The sequence below is a fragment of the Microcaecilia unicolor genome, chromosome 2 (genome assembly GCF_901765095.1).
Source record: "Microcaecilia unicolor chromosome 2, aMicUni1.1, whole genome shotgun sequence".
Classification (NCBI taxonomy): domain Eukaryota; kingdom Metazoa; phylum Chordata; class Amphibia; order Gymnophiona; family Siphonopidae; genus Microcaecilia; species Microcaecilia unicolor.
Genome location: NC_044032.1, coordinates 606,700,699 through 606,725,728, shown reverse-complemented (window position 1 = coordinate 606,725,728; position 25,030 = coordinate 606,700,699). Strand labels below are relative to the sequence as shown.

The 25,030-nt window shown below is 44.2% G+C and overlaps 1 protein-coding gene across 2 annotated transcripts in view; it reads left to right on the top strand.

The window, feature by feature from the left end:
- GLRB (glycine receptor beta) overlaps positions 1-25,030 on the top strand; it is a 205,677-nt gene that overhangs the window by 155,517 nt on the left and 25,130 nt on the right. The window contains exons 9-10 of one of the 2 annotated variants that reach the window (XM_030192685.1): positions 2,208-2,331; positions 4,642-4,720. In XM_030192685.1, the coding sequence (XP_030048545.1) occupies positions 2,208-2,302 (95 nt within the window). In that variant the 3' untranslated portion in view covers positions 2,303-2,331; positions 4,642-4,720. Of the gene's footprint in view, positions 1-2,207; positions 2,332-4,641; positions 4,935-25,030 lie in introns of those variants that run through there. The other variant, XM_030192686.1, reaches the window with a different exon arrangement.

Here is a 25,030-nt window from a genome sequence, read left to right as displayed (position 1 = left end):
CCTCATGGCTTGGTATCTGACGACATAGATTTGCATTTGTTGCACCTACCCCAGGCAATTTCTCAAATACTTCTTGCCTCCAGAAAACCTTCCACACAAAAATGTTACCGTTTAAAGTAGAAAAGATTTTCACTCTGGTGTTCAGCTAGGACACTCAATGTTATCATGTGCTCTCTACCTCACTATGTAGAGTACCTCCTCCATTTTTCAGGTTCTGGATTCAAAACTAACTCATCTCAGTCAGGGTACATTGAGCTTCATCAGTGTGTTCCATGCTAAACTGGATAATAAACCAATTTCAGTTCGTCCTTTAATGGCTAGATTCATGAAAGGTTTATTTCACACTAAACCTCCTGTCAAACCACCTACTGTGGCGTGGGATCTTAATGTTGTTCTTACTTCTCTAATGAAACCTCCATTCATACAACTTCATTCTTGTTCTTTGAAATTCCTCACTTACAAAATATTATTCTTGATAGTTTTTACTTCTCGCAGAACAGTCAGTGAGCTCCAAGCCCTTGTGGCAGATCCAACCTTACACAACGTTCTACCATGACAAGGTTGTAGTCCAGACCCACCCGAAATTCCTCCCAAGGTGGTTTCTGATTTGCTTCTCATTCAGTCTGTTGTACTACCTGTCTTCTTTCCTAAACCACGTTCTCATCTGGAGAAGCAGCACTTCATACTTTATTCTGCAAGTGTGCTTTAGCATATTATTTAGAGCGCACAAAACCTCAATCAAAAATCCTTTTTTTGTTCTTTGATCCTAATAGGTTGGGCATTCCCATCACCAAGCATACCATCTCTACTTGGTTGGCTGACTATCTCCTACATATATGTTCAAGCTGGACTGACCCTCCATGGCCATGTCACCACTCATAATGTTCGATCCAGGGTGGCCTCAGTAGCTCATTTTCCGTTCTGCCTCTATTCAGGACTTTTGCAATGCGTTCTATTTGGTATCTCTCCACACCTTCACGACTTGCTATTGTCTAGAGCAGTATTGTGGTTGGGATAGTTGGTTTGGACAAGCAATTCTGCAGAATCTTTCTACTGTTTAACTTCCAACTCCACCCTCCGACCCATTTTTTCCACCAGGCTCACTTTCTCCTATGAGCCTGGTAGCTAGTGAGTCCCATTTATGACAATATCATGCCGGCATGTCCTCGGACAAAGCTAAGTTGCTCACCTGTAGCAGGTGTTCTCCAAGGACAGCAAGCATATATTCTCCCTTTGGAGTTGTCTTCTTGGCTTTAATACTGTACTGTCGGTCTGGCACTTGTGCATCAGGTGGGAAGGCACCCGCACATACTCAGTGGGGGCATTCTCTTAAAGATTTAACATGACAGTATACTTTGGCAGTGTCTGCACTAGGCAGCATTGGATGACATCATCCATTTGTGAACATATATGCCTGCTGTCAGTAGAAAATACCAGCTACAGGTGAGTAACTTAGCTTTTTGTACAGGGCTATTGCTGTATAATAGCTTAATGAGACTGTAAATTGTTGTGAATGGGAATAATACATTTTTCAGTACATATGTATTGCAGAATGCTGTGTAGTATAGGTTTTCATACTATCAATTCGTGGGTTGACTGAAGGTTTAATTCAAGTTTGCTAGACTGGGCAGACAGTGGTGGTTACACATTTTAACCCAAGAAGACTGAAATGGTGGCAGGGTATGAACTTTTGAGCCCTACTAGTTAAAATGGGTGGTGCTGAAGAATCATTTCAAATGGAACACCTCAACAGTTCTTAAGGCTAATGAGGATTTTTAGTGCTTGCTGGGCAGGTATGCCACCTACATGGAGAGGTATAAAGAAGGAGAAACAACTAATAATTTGTGTGTGTTTCTATTGTAAAAGACATATTGCAGAAGTGACATGGTTATATGTTTTCAACCAGGAGGTCTGCCATCTCTTAACTCCACTTCTGTACTGCACTGGAGGAACCTTATTTTTGAAAATCTGTTGAATGTCTTATTTTTGGTTAGAAATCGGACATTATACCATTAGGTCTCCTTTAGAGTTGGTATTTTGTGTTGTTGAATTTTTACAACAGGTTTGTCCGGACACTTACCCATTTTCTAGCTGTTCCTTCTTAATTACCTGTTACCTGTTTTAAAGATTGTACTTTTAAATTATTGCTATGTGGATTTGTAACTGTTTAATTCATATGTGTTGACATTTTCATTTTTCATCCATAGATCACTGTTACGATAGTCATTCTGTGCCTCATTCTTCATCCATATGTTTGGTCCACATGTTACAAACCGAAATAAAAATAAATCCCACCACATGATCATCAGTGATGGAAGATTTCTTTGACAGGTGACATTAAACCCTATTGTTTCCATTGAGATTTCATTTTCACTTTGCTTTGCTTATACGTGGTAATTTTTTTTTAGATCTAACTAGAAAGGCAGAAATCTTGCTGATGGTGTTATCTGAATGGGATGTTACTGAAAAGTAGTGGCTATATATGTGCTCTAATAAATAAAGTTTAATATCTTGCTAATCTGTTCATGATGCATTCCAGCTGGTTATTCTGATTTATTTAAACTGTGAAGGTGGGTGGTTTATAAATAGACTGAGCTGGTAGGATTTCTACTGTTTATCATGCTGAAGAAAAAAAAATACTGTTTAAAATGGAATTCAGGGAATTTTACATAGCTTACTTTAAGAAGGAATGTAATATAAGACTGGACGCAGGACATATTAAAATATATCCCCTAGTCTGCTTTTTAAAAGTACATACTTAAGAAAAATTATTTCACCTGTCTATCACAGCCATCAAAGAGTTAGCTGCATCCATATCAATCGGATACAAATTGACACATTGTTATGATGTGAACAAAGAGATTCCAGAATGTTTTTTTCAGGATATTTTATTAATTTTCCAAATATACAATAACAGGGAAGCAATGATGGAATATAATGGGAAACAAAAGGTGTAGAATGGGGGCTGCCATCGGCAAACACACATTATCCATTTGGCTAGTAGACTGCATTCCCTTCACTCATTCCCAGACCAGGGTGACTCTAGAAGGCCATGTCACAGCTCATAATGTAAGAACCACAGCTGCGTTGGTTGCCCACTTAAGATCAGCCTCCATAGAAGAGATTTGTAGAGCTGCAACTTGGTCTTCCATCCATAAATTTACATCGCACTACTGTCTAGATAGACTCCCAATGCAATAGTCAGTTTGGTCATACAGTCCTGCACAACTTGTTTGGCATCTAGAATCAAACTTCAACACCTAGATTTAGAACGTTAAGGAGCATCTCCACATTAGGGTGTTGTCGATAACATTACTCATCAGCGTGAATATTCATCCTGCTGCCCTCTGAGAATACCCGCTACAGGTAAGCAACTTAGCTTTCTCTTTATAATAGTGATCCTCAACCTGGTCATTAGGTCATACCTAGCTAGTCTGATTTTAAAGATACCCACAATGAATATGCGTGAGAGAGGTTTGGATGTTCTACCTTTGTTGTATGCAGATCTGTCTCATGCATATTCATTGCGGGTATCCTGAAAACTTGACTGACTTGGTTCAGAGGACTGGGTTGAGAATCCCTGTTATAAATACCACTGCTTTAAAAGCATTACTTTAATTACTGCAAGATATTCTGTTCTGCAGTGGGATCAGCACACTAACACAATTTCTTGGCCTGCCTGTTTTCTTCCTGCCTATTTGGATTCCCAGCTCAGTCCTTAAATTCACTTAAGTCAGTCATGGTGGCTAACAGTTTTCATTTAGAAGCAATGTATTAAGGCTTCTTTCATGCCTTAAATCTAGCCACTTTGCATCACATTGAACAATAACTGATTCCCTCTGCATGATTCTCTTCCTTGGCTGACCTAGGGAATCTTGAGCTGAGAAACCCACATCACTCCACATGAAAATGCACAGCACTGCCGTTGGAGCCACACCAGGCCAGCTATTCAACACTTCATTTTTATTTAGCTGCATATTGTTGATAATGGTTCAACTGAATATTGCCTCTGATGTGAAGAGATATCCAGAAAACTTAAGTTGCTGAGCATAGCTAGTTAAAGAAATCTGTATTCATTTTATCTGTATATCTAAGGTCTGATATATCTGCAGGTGGCTTATCTGGATAATTTATAATAGCTGAAGGACCCAGGTTTAAACCTGCCCCTGGTATGCCTCAAATTGCAGGTTTTAAATGGATAACTTTGTTCCCAACACTGGGATTTTGGGTCAAAAGTTGTATTCAGCAGTCTGGGAAATTTTAAAAGCAAATATTTGTCTGGTTCACTCTAGTTATCTTTCAAAGTTAACCAGATAAAAACTTTTGATTATTAACCCCTTAGTGTTGAGGATGGCTAAATTGAGGATCTTAAAAATGTAGTACATATATTTTATCAGAAATGAAATTTAAAAAAAAAACAATTTACCTGAGTTTAACATGTGCTTTCTAGTTTAACTTATTCTTTAACACTGTATTACCGTCTCTTTATTTTTAAGGACTTGCTAATTAAAAATGACATGGTACTGTGAAATCGTTTTATGTGTTACCAACATAAAATCCAAACTGAACATGTACAACACAAAATATTTTTTCATGATCTTTCATGATGATGATTTTTTTGTTTGTTTGTTTTTTGGCTAGGTATTTTCTCAGTTCTGAATTTGGCATCTGAATGCACCTCTCTTGCAGCAGAACTTCCCAAAGTATCTTATGTGAAGGCATTAGATGTTTGGTTGATTACTTGTCTTCTTTTCGGCTTTGCTTCACTTGTTGAATACGCTGTTGTGCAAGTGTTGTTAAATAGCCCAAAGAGAGTTGAAGCAGAAAAAGCCAAAATAGCCAAAGCAGAGCAAGCAGAAGGAAAAGGTGTAAATGCAGCGAAAAAGAACACAGTAAATGGGACAGGAACTCCAGTTCACATCAGCACTTTACAGGTAAGAGCAACAGAAATTCCTGTATTATAGTGGGATTGCTGGTAAATGCAGTAACTGTTCAGTAAGCATAACTTCATTAAACTTCTGCTATGACCATATAAGAGGTTGTATGGAAAGAACTCTTATGATCAGTGACTGCAATCTGTGTTAGTACATTTTATAGATACTGTGTTTTATACATTCTCTGAGGACAAGCAGGCTGGACATCATCACGCATGGGTTGTCGTCCGCGACGGCCCAGGAGACCGGAAGTTAAAACCAAAAACTTTTTAAAAGTTCCAGAAGCAACGTGGCGCGCGGGGACAACGCACCGCGCATTTGTGAGTGACTTCCCGCCCACGCGCTTCCCTCAGTTCGCTTTTTTCTGCTTCGCGAGGGAGTAGTGTTTTTTTTGCTGCTCTTTTGTGTGTTTCAGCCTAGGAGAATTTTTTCGCGTTTATCGCGCCCTTTTTTCTTCTTTGATATTTCTTCAGTTATTTAAAAAAAAAGTTTTTCCCTTATTTTCTTATTTTTTTCTCATCTTTTCTAAGGTTCCTTTCTTTTCGTCGCGGCCGCCTTCAGGCCGCTTGGCCGTGTTCTTTTTTCCCTTTTTTCATGCCCTTTTTATTGTCACAATCGAGTCGTTTAATTTAGCGGACGCTATTTTCCTGCCCATGTCATTGAAGACTTCCAGCGGCTTCAAACGCTGTACTCACTGCAACCGGACCATCTCGTCTACCGACCCTCACGCATGGTGTCTCCAGTGCCTCGGACCCGATCATCTTCCAGCTGCTTGTAAGCTGTGTAAGTTAATGAAGAAAAGGACCCAGGTGGCTCGAGAGGCTCAGCGCGAGAGGCTTTTTTCGGATCGGTCCGTTCCTTCGACGTCTGCATCAACATCAGTACCGAGGTCGGCGGCGTTGACGTCGAGGAAAGCAGCACCGAGAGTCCAGGTAATAGCTGCCGAAAGACCAATTCGAGCTGGGAGCAGCGAGGCATCGGGCAGGTCTCTACCTGTCTTGAGGCCTACTGCTATGCAGGCCCCTCGAGACCGACCTTCGTCGGACCCGGCCCCGAGGAGGCGTGAGGATTCTACGTTCTTCTCGTCGGTACCGAAGAGTGTCGATGACGGGAGTCGAGCGAAGGCAAAGAAGCACCGTCATCGATCTCCTCCTCACGGTACCGAGAGCTCCGGGGAGCCAAGGGAGTTGGCACCCGAGAAGCGTCGGCGCCGGGAGGACCACTCACCCTCCATTTAGGAGGTGCTGATGCGTCGGTCGTCCAGCAGCCTGGTACCGGCTCTCGAGCCCCTTCAGATTCTGGCACCAACTCCTGCATCGGGCCCGCAGCCTTTTCTGATGGCAGCTCTCGATGAGCGTCTCCGGGCCATTCTTCCAGAGCTTCTGGAAGGACTGCTCCATCAGTCTGCTTCGGTACCGGAGGTGCTTGCGCCTCCCATACCTACTGCTGAGATGGTGTCTGGCCCATCTCCTGTGAGGAGGTCCCCGTGCCGGAGCCGGTTACCACCCGGGTTCACTCCCCTCGACGTTGGTGGAGGATGCTTCGCAGGAGTTGACTTCTCGACATCCCCTGCAAGGACGTCGATCCTCGGAAGTCGAGACAGGCTCGGGTTCGGGCTGCTCTTCGAAAGCTTGTATCTCATACCGAAGAGGAACACTCATGGGGAGAGGAGGAAGACCCCAGGTATTTTTCGGAAGAAGACTCCCAGGGGCTTCCTTCTGATCCTACTCCACCTATTGAAGTTAGACAGTCTCCGCCTGAGAGTTTTTCTTTTTCATCTTTTGTGCGGGAAATGTCTAAGGACATTCCATTTCCCATGGAGACTGTGGATGAGCCCAGGGCTGAGATGTTCGAGGTCCTGGATTATCCTTCTCCACCTGCAGAGGGTTGCAACGGCTCCCCTGCACATACACTCAGGGAAGTGATGTTGCGGAATTGGTCTTGCCCTCTCTCTAACTCAGTTGTCAACAAGAAGTCCGAGTCCCAGTACGGAGTCCATGGTGAGCCTGTGATGGTGAAGGCCAACTGCCTCAAGTTTCTATGGTGGTGGACTCTGCTCTCAGAAGGCGTTTGACAAAGTGCCGCACGAAAGACCTCCTGAAGAAATTGCAGAATCATGGAATCGGAGGTAGGGTACTATTATGGATTAAGAACTGGTTGAAAGATAGGAAGCAGAGAGTAGGATTGCGTGGCCAGTATTCTCAGTGGAGGAGGGTAGTTAGTGGGGTCCCGCAGGGGTCTGTGCTGGTCCGTTGCTTTTAATGTATTTATAAATGACCTAGAGATGGGAATAACTAGTGAGGTAATTAAATTCGCCGATGACACAAAATTATTCAGGGTCGTCAAGTCGCAGGAGGAATGTGAACGATTACAGGAGGACCTTGCGAGACTGGGAGAATGGGCGTGCAAGTGGCAGATGAAGTTCAATGTTGACAAGTGCATGTGGGTAAGAGGAACCCGAATTATAGCTACGTCTTGCAAGGTTCCGCGTTAGGAGTTACGGATCAAGAAAGGGATCTGGGTGTCGTCGTCGATGATACGCTGAAACCTTCTGCTCAGTGTGCTGCTGCGGCTAGGAAAGCGAATAGAATGTTGGGTGTTATTAGGAAGGGTATGGAGTCCAGGTGTGCGGATGTTATAATGCCGTTGTATCGCTCCATGGTGCGACCGCACCTGGAGTATTGTGTCCAGTACTGGTCTCCGTATCTCAAAAAAGATATAGTAGAATTGGAAAAGGTACAGCGAAGGGCGACGAAAATGATAGTGGGGATGGGACGACTTTCCTATGAAGAGAGGCTGAGAAGGCTAGGCTTTTCAGCTTGGAGAAGAGACGGCTGAGGGGAGATATGATAGAAGTGTATAAAATAATGAGTGGAATGGATCGGGTGGATGTGAAGCGACTGTTCACGCTATCCAAAAATACTAGGACTAGAGGGCATGAGTTGAAGCTACAGTGTGGTAAATTAAAACGAATCGGAGAAAATTTTTCTTCACCCAACGTGTAATTAGACTCTGGAATTCGTTGCCGGAGAACGTGGTACGGGCGGTTAGCTTGACGGAGTTTAAAAAGGGGTTAGATAGATTCCTAAAGGACAAGTCCATAGACCGCTATTAAATGGACTTGGAAAAATTCCGCATTTTTAGGTATAACTTGTCTGGAATGTTTTTACGTTTGGGGAGCGTGCCAGGTGCCCTTGACCTGGATTGGCCACTGTCGGTGACAGGATGCTGGGCTAGATGGACCTTTGGTCTTTCCCAGTATGGCACTACTTATGTACTTATGTACTTATGTAGTACTAGAGACTATGCCTCGACGCCCCTGGGCAGAGAGTCTAGGGCCTTGGATTCTTTTGGGAGGCGTACATATCAGGCTGGAATGCTCGCCGCCAAGATCCAAACATACCAGCTGTACACCAACATTCACTTACGGAACTCGGTTAAGCTGTCCAGTTTAATTGAAGCTCTTCCTCCGGAGCTTGCTGAACCTTTTCACCAGGTGGTCCAGAAGAATAGGGAACCATATCTGACAGGACCAGAATCATGGTCCCGCGGTCTTGCCTGAGTTTCAGCAAAATCTTCCCTACTAAAGGTATGGGCAGATACGCATACAGAAGACCTGTCCCCCAATGTAGGAGAAGGGCATCTGATGCTAGTCTGTCATGGGCCTGAAGCCTGGAACAGAATTGAGGGACCTTGTGATTGGTCTGAGTGGCAAAAAGATCCACCGATGGGGTGCCCAACGCTCGGAAGATCTTTCGGACAACATCCATGTTCAGCGACCACTCGTGAGGTTGCATTCTCCTGCTCAACTTGTCGGCCAGACTGTTGTTTACACCTGCCAGATACGTGGCTTGGAGAATCATGCCGTGCTGATGCGCCCAAAGCCACATCCTGATGACTTCCTGACACAGAGGTCGAGATCCGTGTGGAAGGTAAGCCGATCTCAGGACAGCCTTTAGTTGTTCGCTTCATGAGAGGTTTGCTTTTGTCAAAGCCCCCCGTCAAACCTCCTACAGTGTCATGGGATCTCAATGTCGTTCTCACCCAGCTGATGAAACCTCCTTTTGAGCCACTGAACTCCTGCCATCTGAAGTACTTGACCTGGAAGGTCATTTTCTTGGTGGCTGTTACTTCAGCTCGTAGGGTCAGTGAGCTCCAAGCCCTGGTAGCGCATGCACTTTATATCAAGTTTCATCATGATAGAGTAGTCCTCCGCATGCACCCTATGTTCTTGCCGAAGGTGATGTCGGAGTTCCATCTGTACCAGTCAATTGTCTTGCCAACATTTTTTTCCCCATCCACACACCTGCCCTGGTGAGAGCAAGTTTCAAACCTTGGACTGTAAGAGAGCATTGGCCTTTTACGTGGAGCGGACAAAGCCCTATAGACAGTCCACCCAGTTGTTTGTTTCTTTTGACCCTAACAGGAAGGGAGTCACCATCGGAAAACACACAATCTCTAATTGGCTAGCAGATTGCATTTCCTTCACTTATGCCCAAGCTGGGCTGACTCTGGAGGGCCATGTCACAGCTCATAATGTTAGCGCCATGGCTGCATCGGTGGCTCACTTAAAGTCAGCCTCCATTGAAGAGATTTGCAAGGCTGCAACGTGATCATCAGTTCACACATTCACATCTCACTACTGCCTTCAGCAGGATACCCGACGCGACAGTCGGTTTGGTCAGACGGTGCTGCAGAATCTGTTTGGGGTTTAGAATCCAACTCCGCCCTCCTATGCCCATTTATGTTTTGTTCCAGGCTGCACTCTCACTTAGTTGTGTTTCTTTTCAGGTCAATCTATGTTATGTCCTCGCCGTTGCGAGGCCCAATTGACCTATGTTCATTGTTTTGAATGAGCTTGGGGGCTAGGGATACCCCAGTTGTGAGAACAAGCAGCCTGCTTGTCCTCGGAGAAAGTGTAGATACATACCCTGTAGCAGGTATTCTCCGAGGACAGCAGGCTGATTGTTCTCATAAACCCTCCCCTTTGGAGTTGTTGTATTCATTGTTTTGCTTTTTTTTTTAAACTGAGGGTGCACGCTCGCGCCGCGGGCGGAATGACGTTCGCATGTGCGCGGTTCGCTCTGCCCGCGCGCCGGTGCATTCAAGAAGTTTTTGTCTTTTGCTAGGGATTTGCCGGTCTCCTGGGCCCTCGCGGACGACGACCCAATCATGATAACAATCAGCCTGCTGTCCTCGGAGAATACCTGCTACAGGTATGTATCTACACTTTATTCTCTGGATTCAACAATGAAAATCTTGGGGATCTTAATTGATGAGTTTCTTTCTTTTGATTGCCAAATTTCCAAAGTAGTCTTGAATTATTTTAACTCATTGTGGAAACTTAAAAGATTAAACCATTCTTTTCAAGATCAGTCTTTAGCACTTTATTTCAGTCGTTAATCTTAACTAAATTTTACTATTGCAATATAATTTATGCAGGTGTTAAGCAGATTCTCCTAAGAAAACTACAAACTGCACAAAACATGGCTGCCTGCCTTATATATAGATTGTCATGTTTCATTAAAGCATCCCTTTTCTTAAGGATCTACATTTTTTACCTATGCTCTGTGTTCTTGTTCATCAGATTCTTTATGGTATCTTACCATCTGATATGATAGATCTCATTATCACTACGAAATGCAGCCTCATCATCTAGAGAATATCCCATATTACATGTCCCACAAAACTATCCATAATGCTAATTTTTCTTACCAAAGTACCAAACTGTGGAACTCATTACCCAGTTGATTATATGTCATTTAGACTTTTACTTAAAGCCCACTTCTTTAGGTCTATGTTCGGCTAATATAGTAACATAGTAGATGACGGCAGAAAAAGACCTGCACGGTCCATCCAGTCTGCCCAACAAAGATAAACTCATATGTGCTACTTTTTGTGTATACCTTACCTTGATTTGTATGTGCCATTTTCAGGGCACAGACAATAGAAGTCTGCCCAACACTAGCCCCGCCTCCCACCACCAGCTCTGCCACCCAATCTCGGTTATAATAAAATAAGAATTTTTTTTAATAGTTGTATTCTTGTATTAATATTAATTGTCTTGTAATGCTTCTTAATTTATGTAAACCGCATTGAACCTGAGCTTTCTTGGGAAAATGCAGGGTAGAAATATCATAATAAAAAGTCAACTCTTTCCAGTTCTAGTGGAGTAAATTGGTGGACCTATGGACAGATATCTGCAATCTTTATGAGGCCTCACTAATTACACACTATCTGTTTGGGGTGTCTTTAATCCTTTGGGAAAGAACTCCTCAGCCCCTCACCTCATCATGTCATATGGGGTCATTGGTTTCTGTGCTAAGGGCTTGGGTTCTCCACAAAGTCCCAATCTACAGCAAGTGTTTAATATTGTTTCACAATCCTTGGGGCGCTTTATATCGTTGTCTCTTCCATAATTTATTGTGGGTCCAGTTCTTGAACACTTAAAGGATTCTAGTGTATTCAAGTGTGAAGTTTCACTGTTAGATGTATGGAATTTTGTATCCCACAACAACCTTAAGCTTCATGGTTTGGTCGATAAGATTTCTTCCTTTTCTAAGAAGGCAATGGTGAAAGTTTAGTGAAAATGAGGTTAGGTTTAGTTGGATAGAGACCTCTTTTTCTCTAGGCTGAAATTGTCACTGATTGTTTGGGCAACTAGGATGGCCAATATTAAGGGAACTAGTGCTTCATCAACAGGTTGAATCTATACAGAATGTGCTTAGATCTAGGAACCTTAGATTCCTAAAATTTCTTAAGAATCAAATTTTTTTCTTCTGTTGATCTGCTAAAGAAGTATTTTTAGAAAATGTTAGGTTTTTTGGAAGCTAAAGTTTTAGATAGCTCTAAAATGTATTCCATTACATAGCTTCCCACTATTCCAGAACCTGTGGGATAGTTGTGTCCATCAACCAGCAGGTGGAGATAGAGAACTGAAAACTGAGCTGAGATATATCTCTTGGCATCCAGTCCATCTGTTCAGTATTTCTATCTCCAGCAGGTGTATAGACACACTTTTCAGCCTCTGTTTCTGGGTGATTTGGTCCTGATCCAGTTGGTTAACTGGTCTTTGGTTGATCTTTGCGGGTGGCTTTAGTCTGTAGTCTCATAACTGGAGGTCTTCAGATCTCTGTCTGTGGTGCCCTGCAAATTTACTTCTTCCCTCCCTTCACTTCTCCCCTGTTTCCTGCAAAGCTCTTTTTTTCCAGTATAACAACCTTTAAAAAAAAAAAAAGGAGGAGGAAAGATGTTTACTGGAGAGCGTGGGTTAGAGTATCAGTGCTGATCCTTTCTTATCTGTGGTAAGACTTGTGGAGACTGTAAGCTTTGGGGGGGGATAGCAGCTGGTAGTGCTAAGTCCAAGTAAAGTTGGACTCAGAACCACTTGGAGAGCAGCAAGTTCTACTTGGTGTAGAGGAGGGATCCTGATTCACTTCTTGAGACACATTGTGCTGCGCTTGTGGTAGTCGGAGTGAATGATGACTCTTGTGGAGGCGGTTAAGCAGTGTTCCCACTACATTGGAGCGTTGCAGTGCATGCAAGCAGGGAATCACACGGGACGAGGTGGAAATGGTTAGCAGCAGCACATTGTTGGATTTGGCACAGTATCCGAATATGCTGAGGTCTTCGAGCTCTCCGGCAGGACAGTGCACAGTTAGATGGAGGAGAGCCCAGGGCGATTCGCAGTGAGGAGCAGCCTCTCTCTGCGCACGGAACACAACCACCATTTTACAACCTCTGGGCCCGACAGAGCATTCAGCTGCATCGGGATCTTTGTTTTCTCCGGAGTTTATATTGCTCTTACACCAGGCCAATTGACTGAAGCAGGAACAGTCCGAGTTATTTTAAGGTGCTTCAATTTCTCACCCCACTACCCCTCCGGCTCCTTAGAAGTCTTGTTTAGACCTCCAGGAGTGGGCAGATGAGGTTGTCTCTGCTTCTTCCTTCCTTATTTGATGTGGCTGAAGTCTATTCAGAGGAGCCATCATTGAAGGAGCCGTTAGAGGAGGGAGATGATCCAAAAGTACTGAGGTTGTTTCATAAAGAGGAGCTGAGTATTCTTATTTCTGAAGCACTGGTGGTGTCAATCATGAGGAGGCTTAATGGTCCTTCTAAGGCCTTCCCAATGCATCCATACATTCAAGACCTGATTATAGCAGAATGGGTCTCACCTGATGCAGGGCTGAGAGTGGGAAGAGCCATTTCTCGCCTCTACCCTCTAGTTCTGGAGGAGAAAGATAAATAGCTGCTTTCCAGGGTGGACTCCCTGGTCACGGCGGTGACTTAGAAGACCACCTTGCTGGTAGAAGGAGGCATTGCCCTAAAAGACCTACAGGATAAGAAGCTAGAAGGCTCGCTGAAACAAGCCTTTGAAGTGGCCTCTTTGAGTCTTGAAGCAACAGTGTACAGCTCGTTCATGGCAAGAGCATGCTTGAAGTGGCATCAGCAATTGGCAATACAAGACAGGCACCATAACGCCCAGCTAGATGCGGTGTTGGCCTACTTGGCGGATCCTATTTATGACGTTATGGGTTACGACCTGCAGTATGTCTTTTGCTTTCACAGCATGTCTGCAACTCTAGTTGCAGCATTGGGCAGTGGATGCAGCATCAAAGTCACATTTAGTTAATCTGCCCATTCGGGGCAAGTGGATATTTGGAGAAGATCTCAGTAAATTGTTGAGATAACTGGGGGAAACTAAGCCACAGTGGTTGCTGGAGGATAAACTGAAAGCTCCTGGTAGTCCTCTTTCAGGGGGCTCTCAATTTCAGTTTCGAGACAGTAGATGGTACCAACCTGGTCATCAGCAATGTAGTCAGAAATCCCGCTTTCATGCACAGCAGTCTTTCATGCGGACAGGAAGACCTCCTCTCAGCCAGCTAGAGCATCCAGTGCTTCCCAAGCTTCACAAAGGTGCAAAACTGGTCCACTCTTCTCTTCCTCTGGTGGGAGGACATCTTAAGGAGTTTTGGGAGGAGTGTGCCAAAATCACATCAGATCAGTGGGTTCTGGATATTCTTACAGAAGGTTACAAATTAGAGTTCTCCCGGAGGTCACTCTTCTCTTCTTGTAGAATCTTTGTCAAAAGTGAACCATGGCAGTCGAGAGTCAAGGTACCATAGATTCCTTGCTGGCACTCCAGGCCATTGTTCCAGTTTCCAAGGCCAAACTGGAACAAGGCATATAGTCCGTCTACTTCATTGTCCGGAAGAAGGAAGGCACCTGTAGTCTAGTCTTATATCCTCAAAGGTCTAAACTAGGGATGTAATTAATATTTCTATTTGATTTGAATCGGCCCCAAATAGTGCCCCGAATACATTATTCATATTTGGCTGAATAGTGATTTAAATCTGAATATAAATAATCCTGGGCTCTACTGTGCTAACTCCTACTGAAATAAACACTTGATCTCTGATTTCACATTGCTTTGTGTATTATTTGTTATGTTAAAGCTGAATGCTCATTATTCTTATTCCATATTTGTATTTTCCAAATAATATTTTTCATTGTTCATATTAGGCCGAATCATAAAATACACTGTTCAGTACAGCTTTAGTGTAAACCACTGCCTCTGAGTGTCCCACTTTCATTTGGAGACACTAAGAGCAGTCATAGCCTTGGTTCAAGTGGGAGAATTTCTCACCACTCTCGCTTTCAGGGAGGCATAATTACAGATACCCATATGGGTGCCACATCAGAGGTTTCTACATTTTGCAGTGCTGGGCCTTCACTTCCAGTTCAGGGCTTTGCCCTTCAGTCTCACCATGGCTCCGAGAACGTTTACCGAGTTTATGGTGGTGGTGTTGGCGGCCTTACTACAAAATTGTCTGTCTTCTGCAGTCATTGGGTGTGTAATCAATTTTGAGAAAAGCAGACTAACTCCATTGTAGATGCTGGAGTATCTGGGCATTCTATTCGACACAGCACAGGAGAGGATCTTCATCATGGAGTACAGGAGATTGAAGCTGATTCAACAGATAAATCTTCTCAGTCAAAGCAAGCCAGGGTCTGGGACAAAGTCCAGGTTCTGGGGTCAGTGACAGTGGTGATGGAAGTAGTGCCATGGACAAGGGCTCATATGTGGACATTACAGGAGTCTCTTCTCAGCCACTGGTCTCTGGTGTCACAGAAGTACTTCCTTCATCTTCCTTGGATACTGGTTGCCAAATGGAGTATGTGGTGGTGGTTCTGGCACAGGACACCTGGACGGGATGTGAGTCTCAATTGTCAGTAAATCGTTTGGCACTCAGGGCAGTGTGGAACGCCTTATGCAACTTTTCTGCCTTTCTGATGGGGCCCCGGTTCGAATTTTCTCCAACAATGTGACGGCATTGGCTTATATCAACAAGCAAGGCAGGACGGACCCGCAGTGGTCTGATGGTGGTAGAGGCGACCTCATTCATTAGTTGGGTGGAGAAAAATCTTCTCTGCTTGTTGGCAGCTCACATCTTTGAGTTCATGATTGTGGTGGTAGACTTTCTCAGCAGGCATTCCTTGGACCCTGGAGAATAGGAACTGTCCAGCCAGGGTTTTTAGCTGATAGTAGATGGGGTTCACCACTTCTGGATTTGATGGTGATGAAAAGGAAAGCCAAAATGCTCAAGTTTTTCAACTGTTGGAAAGAACCGGGCTTGATAGGGATTGATGCTTTACTACAGCCCTGGCCAACTACAAATCTACTGTATGTCTTTCCTCCTTGTCCCATGGTGGCAACATGTTGAAACGGATCACACTGCACCAAGGTCAGTTAATTCTCATAGACCCAGATTGGCCGTGGTACGTGGACCTGATTTGACTGCTGGGTGGGGGTCCTCAATATCTTCTGAGGGTACGTGGCCTAATGAATCAAGGTCCAGTGCTTATGGAGGATCCATGCCCCTTTGGTCTTATGGTTTGGCTGTCAGGTTCTCAGGTTCAGAGCCCACGGGGCCGGGCTCTGGAGCATACGTGAGCCTTTGGGCTGCTGCCGAGGAGCAACAGCAGCAGGCAAAACCCACCAACCAACGCTGGGCAAACACACCGGCACCAGCAGGGACTGCAGGCACTGCCCAGCGAGCCGGAACACACGGACTGGAATTCCCCGGACTGGAGGACACAGGACTGGAACACTGGACTGCAATCCCCCGGACTGGAGGACACAGGACTGGAACACACACCGGACCGGCACACACTAGACTGGAGCGCACCAGACTGGAACACACACCGGACCGGAACACACTGGACTGGAGCACACAGGACTGGTCCATACAGCTTCACCTGCGCTTGGCCACTACCCCCCCCCCCCCAAGGGTTGAGCCCTTGGGTTCGAGTGGCTGGCAGGACTTACCGGATGACACAGGGACCAGGACTGGAAACAGAAGAGTCAGCAGTTCTCCAAGGAACTGGACTAACCAGGGCACTCCTAGGCCTACACTAACAAAAGGACTTCCTAAGCCCTATACTAACAAGCTAAACACAAAACTAACAAGCTTCCTAAGCACTACTCTAGCAAGCTAGATACAAAACTAACAAGGTGCTTCCTAAGCACTTCCCTAGCAAACTAGACACAAAACTAACAAGGTGCTTCCTAAGCACTACTCTGGCAAGCTAGACACAACCTATCAAGGTGCTTCCAAAACCAAGAGGGAAAAGCAGGGGAACCACAAGGGAAAAGCAGGAAAGCTAAACACACAGACACCAGTGCACACTGCACTAACACTAACCTGGACCTTAGCAAAAGCAAGCAGGGAAACTAGACACAAAGTCAGAAGTGCACACTGTACCACCCTACCTAAAGCAAACACAACCATTGCAAAGGCTCTGAAGGAAAGAACACCACTTCCTTATCAAGGCCCTCCCTGATGATGTCACACTCCCTATACCCAGGCAACACACTGAAACACAGAGAGCACACTGAAATCCATAGAGGCCCAACCCACACCAATGCAGCACCGTGAAGCACTTGAAGCCAGTACACCCAAAGAGAGGTAGAGCTAACTCAGTCTACACACACAGCTGTAGTAAAGTGAAACAATTAGCCCCATGCTGGCAGCAGCCAGCACAGAGAGAGAGAGCTAGCTCAGACAGGACAGACAAACGAAACAGAAGCCAGCTAAGAAGCTGACCCCCAGGAAAAAGGTAAGTTTGAGAGGGGTTCTGACCACAATCATAACATTGGCCATTGAAAGAGCTCATTTGAGATGAAAAGATTATTCTGATTCAGCCATTGCTTCTTTGCTTCAGACTTGGGAAATGCTCTACATTCATGGCGCATGCGAGGGAGTGGAGGACTTTGAGGGCTGAAGTTCAGAGCACAGACTTTCACCCTTCTCTTCTCGCATCCTAGCATTTCTCCAGGCTGGTCTTCAGAAAGGATTGATGTTGGGCTCTCTAAAAGTTCAAGTTGAGGCTTTGGCCTATTTTAGGGTCTAACTTCAGAAAATTCCTCTCGCAGCTCACCCAGAATATCGTTCGATTTTTTTGAGGAGTGGGCCACTTGCACCTTCCCTTTCATACACCATGTCAAGGGGAACCTTAAGGTAGTCCTTTGGGCTCTTTTTTGAGCCACTCTAGAAAGCCTTGAAAGATCTTACGCTAAAGACAGCGTTCTTAGTGGCTATTGCATTGGTATGTATGGTTTTGGAGCTTCAGGCTCTCTTGTCAAGATCCCTTGCTTCGCATTTCAGAGGTGGGGATCTCCCTCCGCACGGTACTTTCCTTTCTTCCGAAAGTAGTATCAGCATTTCATCTCAACCAATCTATGGAGCTTTCATCTTTTCGCATAGAGAACAAAGAAGCACAGTATTCTTCCTAGAAGCTTCTCTTTGTGCATAGAGTCTTCATATCTGGAAGTCACGAATGAGTTTTGAAATTCGGACAGACTGTTTGTGCTTTTTGGTAAACAGAGGCTTGGTTTCATGGCTTCCTAGGCCACAGTTGCTAGATGGCTGAAGGAGACTTAACGCATCAGCTTATTTGCTTGCAGGGAAGCAGTCTTCTCAGGCCTTGCAGGCTCATTCTACAAGGCGTATAACACCATCTTATGTGGAGACTGCCTTACTGTCTCTAGCAGATATTTACAAGGCGGTTATTTGTCTAAGCATTACAGGGTGGACATTGTGGCACGCTTGGAAGCCAGTTTTGGGGCTTTGGTCCTCAGGGCAGCAGCACCAGGATCCCACCCACTCTAGGGATTGCTTGTAAACATCCAACATAGTAACATAGTAGATGACGGCAGAAAAAGACCTGCACAGTCCATCCACTCTGCCCAACAAGATAAACTCACATGTGCTACTTTTTGTGTATACCTTACCTTGATTTGTACCTGTCCTTTTCTGGGCACAGACCATATAAGTCTGCCCAGCACTATCCCCGCCTCCCAACCACCAGCCCCGCCTCCCACCACCGGTTCTGGCACAGACCGTATAAGTCTGCCCAGCACTATCTCCGCCTCCAAACCACCAGTCCCGCCTCCCACCACCGGCTCTGGCACAGCCTGTATAAGTCTGCCCAGCACCATCCCCATCTCCCGCCACCGGCTTTGCCACCCAATCTTGTCTAAGCTCCTCAGGATCCATTCCTTCTGAGCAGGATTCCTTTATGTTTACCCCACGCATGTTTGAATTCCTTTACCGTTTTCGTTTCCACCACCTCCCGCGGGGGGCATTCCAAGCATCCACTACTCTCTCCGTGAAAAAATACTTCCTGACATTTTTCTTGAGTCTGCCCCCCTTCAATCTCATTTCATGTCCTCTCATTCTACTGCCTTCGCATCTCTGGAAAAGGTTAGTTTGCAGATTAATACCTTTCAAATATGAACGTCTGTATCATATCACCCCTGTTTCTCCTTTCCTCCAGAGTATACGTGTTCAGGTCCGCAAGTCTCTCCTCATACGTCTTGTAATGCAAATCCCATACCATTCTCGTAGCTTTTCTTTGCACCGCTTCAATTCTTTTTACATCCTTAACAAGATACGGCCTCCAGAACTGAACACAATACTCCAGGTGGGGCCTCACCAACGACTTATAAAGGGGCATCAACACCCCCTTTCTTCTGCTGGTCACAACTCTCTCTATACAGCCTAACAACCTTCTAGCTAGGGCCACTGCCTTGTCACACTGTTTCGTCGCCTTCAAATCCTCAGATACTATCACCCCAAGATCCCTCTCCCCATCCGTACCTATCAGACTCTCCCCGCCTAACACATACATCTCCCGTGGATATTTCTTCGCATTGAATTTTAATTGCCAAACCTTAGACCATTCTTCTAGCTTCCGTAGGTCCTTTTTCATGTTTTCCACTCCTTCCGGGGTGTCCACTCTGTTACAGATCTTAGTATCATCCGCAAATAGGCAAACTTTACCTTCTAACTCTTCGGCAATGTCACTCACAAATATATTGAACAGAATCGGCCCCAGCACCGATCCTTGAGGCACTCCACTACTCACCTTTCGCTCCTCCGAGCGAATTCCATTCACCACCACCCTCTGGCGTCTGTCCGTCAACCAGTTCCTAATCCAGTTCACCACTTCGGGTCCTATCTTCAGCCCATCCAGTTTATTTAAGAGCCTCCTGTGGGGAACCGTGTCAAAAGCTTTGCTGAAATCTAAGTAGATTACGTCCATAGCTCGTCCCTGATTCAATTCTCCTGTCACCCAATCAAAGAATTCAATGAGGTTCGTTTGGCACGATTTCCCTTTGGTAAAACCATGTTGTCTCGGATCTTGCAACTTATTGGCTTCCAGGAAATTCACTATCCATTCCTTCAGCATCGCTTCCATTACTTTTCCAATAACCGAAGTGAGACTTACCGGCCTGTAGTTTCCAGCTTCTTCCCTATCACCACTTTTGTGAAGAGGGACCACATCCGCCGTTCTCCATTCCCTCGGAACCTCTCCCGTCTCCAAGGATTTATTAAACAAATCTTTAAGAGGACCCGCCAGAACCTCTCTGAGCTCCCTCAATATCCTAGGATGGATCCCATCCGGTCCCATGGCTTTGTCCACCTTTAGCTTTTCAAGTTGTTCATACACACTCTTTTCCATGAACGGTGCTCTATCCACTTCAATCTCATTTGTACTTTTTGCAGTCCATCGCGGTCCTTCTCCAGGATTTTCTTCTGTGAAAACAGAAGTATCTATTTAGCAAATTTGCTTTTTCTTCATCATTATCCACATAGCGGTTCGCAGTATCTTTTAGTCTCACAATTCCCTTTTTAGTCATTCTCCTTTCACTAATATACCTGAAGAAAATTTTGCCACCCCTCCTTACATTTCTAGCCATTTGTTCTTCCGTTTGCGCTTTTGCCAGTCGTATCTCTTTCTTGGCTTCTTTCAGTTTCATCCGGTATTCCTCCTCGTGTTCCTTTTCTTGAGTTTTTTTGTATTTCTGGAACGCCAACTCTTTAGCCTTTATTTTCTCAGCCACTTGCTTGGAGAACCATATCGGTTTCCTTTTTCTCTTGCTTTTATTTACTTTCCTTACATAAAGGTTCGTGGCCTTGTTTATAGCTTCTTTCAACCTGGACCACTGTCCTTCCACTTCTTGTATTTCCTCCCATCCCATCAGCTCCTTCCTCAGGTATTCCCCCATTTTACTAAAGTCAGCATGTTTGAAATCCAGGACTTTGAGTTTTGAGTGGCCACCCTCCTCTTCAGCCTTCATATCAAACCAAACCGTTTGATGGTCACTGCTGCCCAGGTGGGCACCCACTCGGACATTTGACACATTATCCCCATTTGTGAGTACCAGATCTAGCGTCGCTCCCTCCCTCGTGGGTTCCGTCACCATTTGTCTGAGCAAAGCACTTTGAAAAGCATCCACGATTTCTCTACTTCTTTCCGATTCCGCAGACGGAACTTTCCAATCTACATCCGGCAGATTGAAATCTCCCAACAACAGCACCACTCTTTTCTTCCCCAACTTTTGAATATCAGTGATCAGATCTTTATCTAGTTCCTCCAATTGTGTCGGTGGTCTGTAGACAACACCCACGTGGACAGAGGTTCTATCCTCTCTTTTTAAGGTGATCCATATCGCTTCTTCCTTTCCCCAGTTCCCTGTCATTTCAGTCGCTGTGATATCATTTCTCACATACAGAGCTACTCCTCCACCTTTACGCCCCTCTCTATCCTTCCTAAAAAGATTATAGCCTGGTATGTTTGCATCCCATTCATGGGAACCATTGAGCCATGTCTCTGTGATTGCAGCTATGTCCAAGTCTGCCTCCAAGATCAGGGCATGAAGGTCATGAACTTTATTGCTTAGACTGCGAGCATTTATGGTCATCGCTTTCCATCTACATTTCCTAGTATGTGTTTTGGTTTTAGTGATTTGGGGGTGTCTTTTCTCTTTGGGTACCTTCATATCTTTTTGTTCCACCTTCCTTGCTTTTTCTTTTTCTTCCGCATCAGTTTTATTTTCAGGAGCATCACAGTGCTATAGTGGAGCAAAAGAATTCTTTAGGGGCAAAACTTGTGAGGGCGGATGCTTCTGTGTCACATAACGAAGCCTGCCTGAGCCTACTGTGAACCATCTATTCTTAGGTGGTATTATCCTTTGAGGCAGTGGTGAGAATTTGGTATGATTCTGTGCAGTATGATTTTGTGCAGTCCTAGAAGTTGCTTTAAGTGCATTCAATTCCTGCTTTACTTTGCTGAGCTCCTGTTTTAAACTAGCAAGCTGAAGACAGATAGGACAAGCTTTAAGTCTCCAGAAGCTTGGTCTTGAAACTAAAGCACCACAATTATTACAGAGAATAAAAGTAATCTTGATTTGTTGAAATGGGTATGAACAGGTGTACTATGATGGGGTTGTAATTAGGGTGGGGTTAATTTATGCTACGTAGTATATTTGGTAAAGCTATATAGGAAGTGTCAGTCTTGGGGTGGGTGGGCTTAAGCTTAAGACCTATGGAATGTGTTTGCTGTAACCTATCTCTAGAACAGCATTGAAATGCCCAGAGCCACAAGTGTAAGGTAGGGGTAATCAGAAAATAGTCTTATCTGAGAGCACCCAAATCCGTCCAGCTTCTGTACAGAGACAAAAACCACGTTCTGGAACAGTGGGAAGCTACGTAATGGAAGGAGCAAAATGTTTATCTTTTGTGTATTTCTAAAATGGACATTTGCTAGATGTTTTTCTGCTCATTGCGTTTATCTTTTTGGTCCATTTTCGAAAGAGAAGTCCAAGTAAAAAATGTAAACAATCAAGCCATTGGAGTGTAGGAGAAGCCATCATTCTTAGTAGACTGGCCACGGAGACATCCCAGGAGAGCAGTGGGCGCTGCTGTGGACTTATTATAAAAGATCCCAGCTACACATCTCACCATTGCTTCTTTATCTTGTCAGCTGAGCCCTCTAAAACCCAACCAAAGCTCACTGTCCCCAACTGTACTTTACTATAGTAGCCTTATAGGTGAAGGAGTCACCTATATGTGGGTACAGTAGGTTTTTGGTGAGTGTGGGAGGGTTCACACTTTCTACCACAAGTGTAATAGTACAGTGGGATATAGGCCTGGGCCCCCATCTCTGCATAGAGGTTGGTAAGTAATATTTGTATTCACATCTTTATGGGGTGGGAGGGGGTCAATGATGAGGGAGTAAGGGGAGAGGTAATCCTTGATTCCCTCCTGTGGTCATCTGGTCATTTAGGGCACCTTTTTATGCCTTACTGATTCTAAAAACAGCTCAAGATCAAAACATTGAAGTTTCAGCCTTGGACATTTTCGTTTTGTTCCAAGTGTTAGGAACGCCATAAGCTCACCCTAATCCTGCCTCCCATTTGCCCATAGCACAGCTCCTTGCAATTTAGATGCTCTGTAGACAAATTGCATAGATAAACATCTGCAATTCAAAAATACCGATTTAGATGTTGTTCAGAAGAAATCGATCCAAAAGCTGGTTTATGATACTTAAACTTTTTTTCTTTTGAAAATGAGCTCCTTTGTGTTTTTCAGGAGGGTTAGGATGAATTATTTCTATTTTGGGGGTTCTTGTTAAAAATGTTTTTATTTTTTCCTAATGGATATGTATTTTATATTTCCTCTTTCTTTTCCCAAGATATAAGCTGAATTTTGTGATCATATACTACCCATCACAGCATGGCATTTATATGATCAACTTAAATATTGCAGAATAAAACAATTCTCTACAATCTGGACTTTTGGTTTCCTATATGATGTTTAGGATGCTATTCTTTAGTTGCCTGAAATGCTGTGTATATTGATGTAAATGTGTTAAAAATATCAAAGTAACATTTTAAATTATACCTGCTATTTGTATAAAATATCTAGATTCATAATTCATATATTTAGTGGATGAGTATCATTCAGAATTATCCAGTCAATTGGCCTGTAAGATTTCTTTTAAAGAAGAACACAAGAAAATTCAATTAAAAACACAATCAGTCCTGTTGCTAACTGCATAAGTGCTTTTGCGTGGTAAGTTTCTAAAGCATTTTATCCATTGACGAAAAGTACCACTACTGTTACTACTTACTACTAAGAATTAGGAGTTATTATTTTGTTACATTTGTACCCCGCGCTTTCCCACTCATGGCAGGCTCAATGCAGCTTACATGGGGCAATGGAGGGTTAAGTGACTTGCCCAGAGTCACAAGGAGCTGCCTGTGCCTGAAGTGGGAATCAAACTCAGTTCCTCAGTTCCCCAGGACCAAAGTCCACCACCCTCACCACTAGGCCACTCCTGTGGGAACCATTAAAACAAATATGGGTACTGAACAGGTGAATAGGGAGAAGAGTTAAAAGCAGCCTCAAAATACGGCACAACAAGATGAAATGAACAGGGTCTGGATTTGGCAGTAGCCAAGATAGGTACCGATGAGTGTAAGGAGAGGTAAGAGAGGAGAGATACTAAGGAGTTGCAGAATGAATTGGCTTGTATGTCAGTAATAGGAGTTTGAACTGTATATGGAAATGGATAGTGAGCCAGTGAAGTGATTTGAAGAGAGGGGGTTATGTGAGTGTAGCGACACTGGCAGAAGATAAGCTGTGTAGCAGTATTTTGAACAGATTGAAGGAGAGAGGGATAGTTTAGTAGGCAACCTTTGAGAAGCCATTTGCAGTAATCTAAACATGGGCTGATGAAGCTTTGGTAGTCTGCTCAGAAAGGAAGGGACTGAGTCAGTCACACAAGTGAGTGATGTTATGCATACCAGGATGGAACAGCTCTCCCAGAGCTCATTATTTAATGTAAAAGTTATTGGCATGCATAGCCATTCATGTCTGCAGCAGCTCTGCCAAACATATCTGAAAATGAAGATGTTATGTTTGCACAAAAAGAACTCTATCGGTTATCCAGTGGTAGTTTGTCTTATTACTAAAGAAAAAAGATAAATATTTATTAGTTTAGTTTTTGTTACATTTTTTACTGGTCCTGAGCATGTCCCAGTTGATGTCAGGGGTCCACCCATGTCTGCACTATGAAAGAAAGATCCAGAACTTCAGTATCTAATCCAAGTATTTAATCTGCATGGATGCCACCCATAGCCAAGCTGAATGTAAACATTGTCATCCTCTGTCTCTGCCAGCACAAAAAGCCCATCTGGAATACTCTTTGGAACCATTAGAAGAGGTTTATGCTTCCCCGAAAAGAAAGAAAGAAGGCTTTGCACAAAAATCATCTGACTCTGTACATTCCACTAGGTACTTCTTGGTAGAAGTCCCAACCAACTCTCTGCATAGTAACTTCCAGCTGCAAAGGAGCAGTGAAAAGGATCTTTGAAAGTAGCTCAAAGCTTCTTAGAGGTTCCCAGATTCAAAGCACAGTCTTTAGAATGCTTACCAAGGCCTGAGGTGAAGGTTTCTTCTTCTGTTGAGGAGAAGTGCAAGCTTATCAACGCCGATGTCTACCAATGGGTATCACCCAAATGCAAGTCTGCACAGATTCCGGTGCAGTCTGCACTACTTAAAAAAAGGCAGTACCTGGACCCTATTGCTGACATATTTTGACCATTGTCAGCATAGTCACCATGGAACATGCACAGTGCAGATCACCTGCAGATTGACTTGGTAAGTTATTTACTGGGAAATTGCTTTTAAACTTGGGAAAAGGTAGACTTATTTACTGTACTTATTTAGCAAAGGCAGATTAAG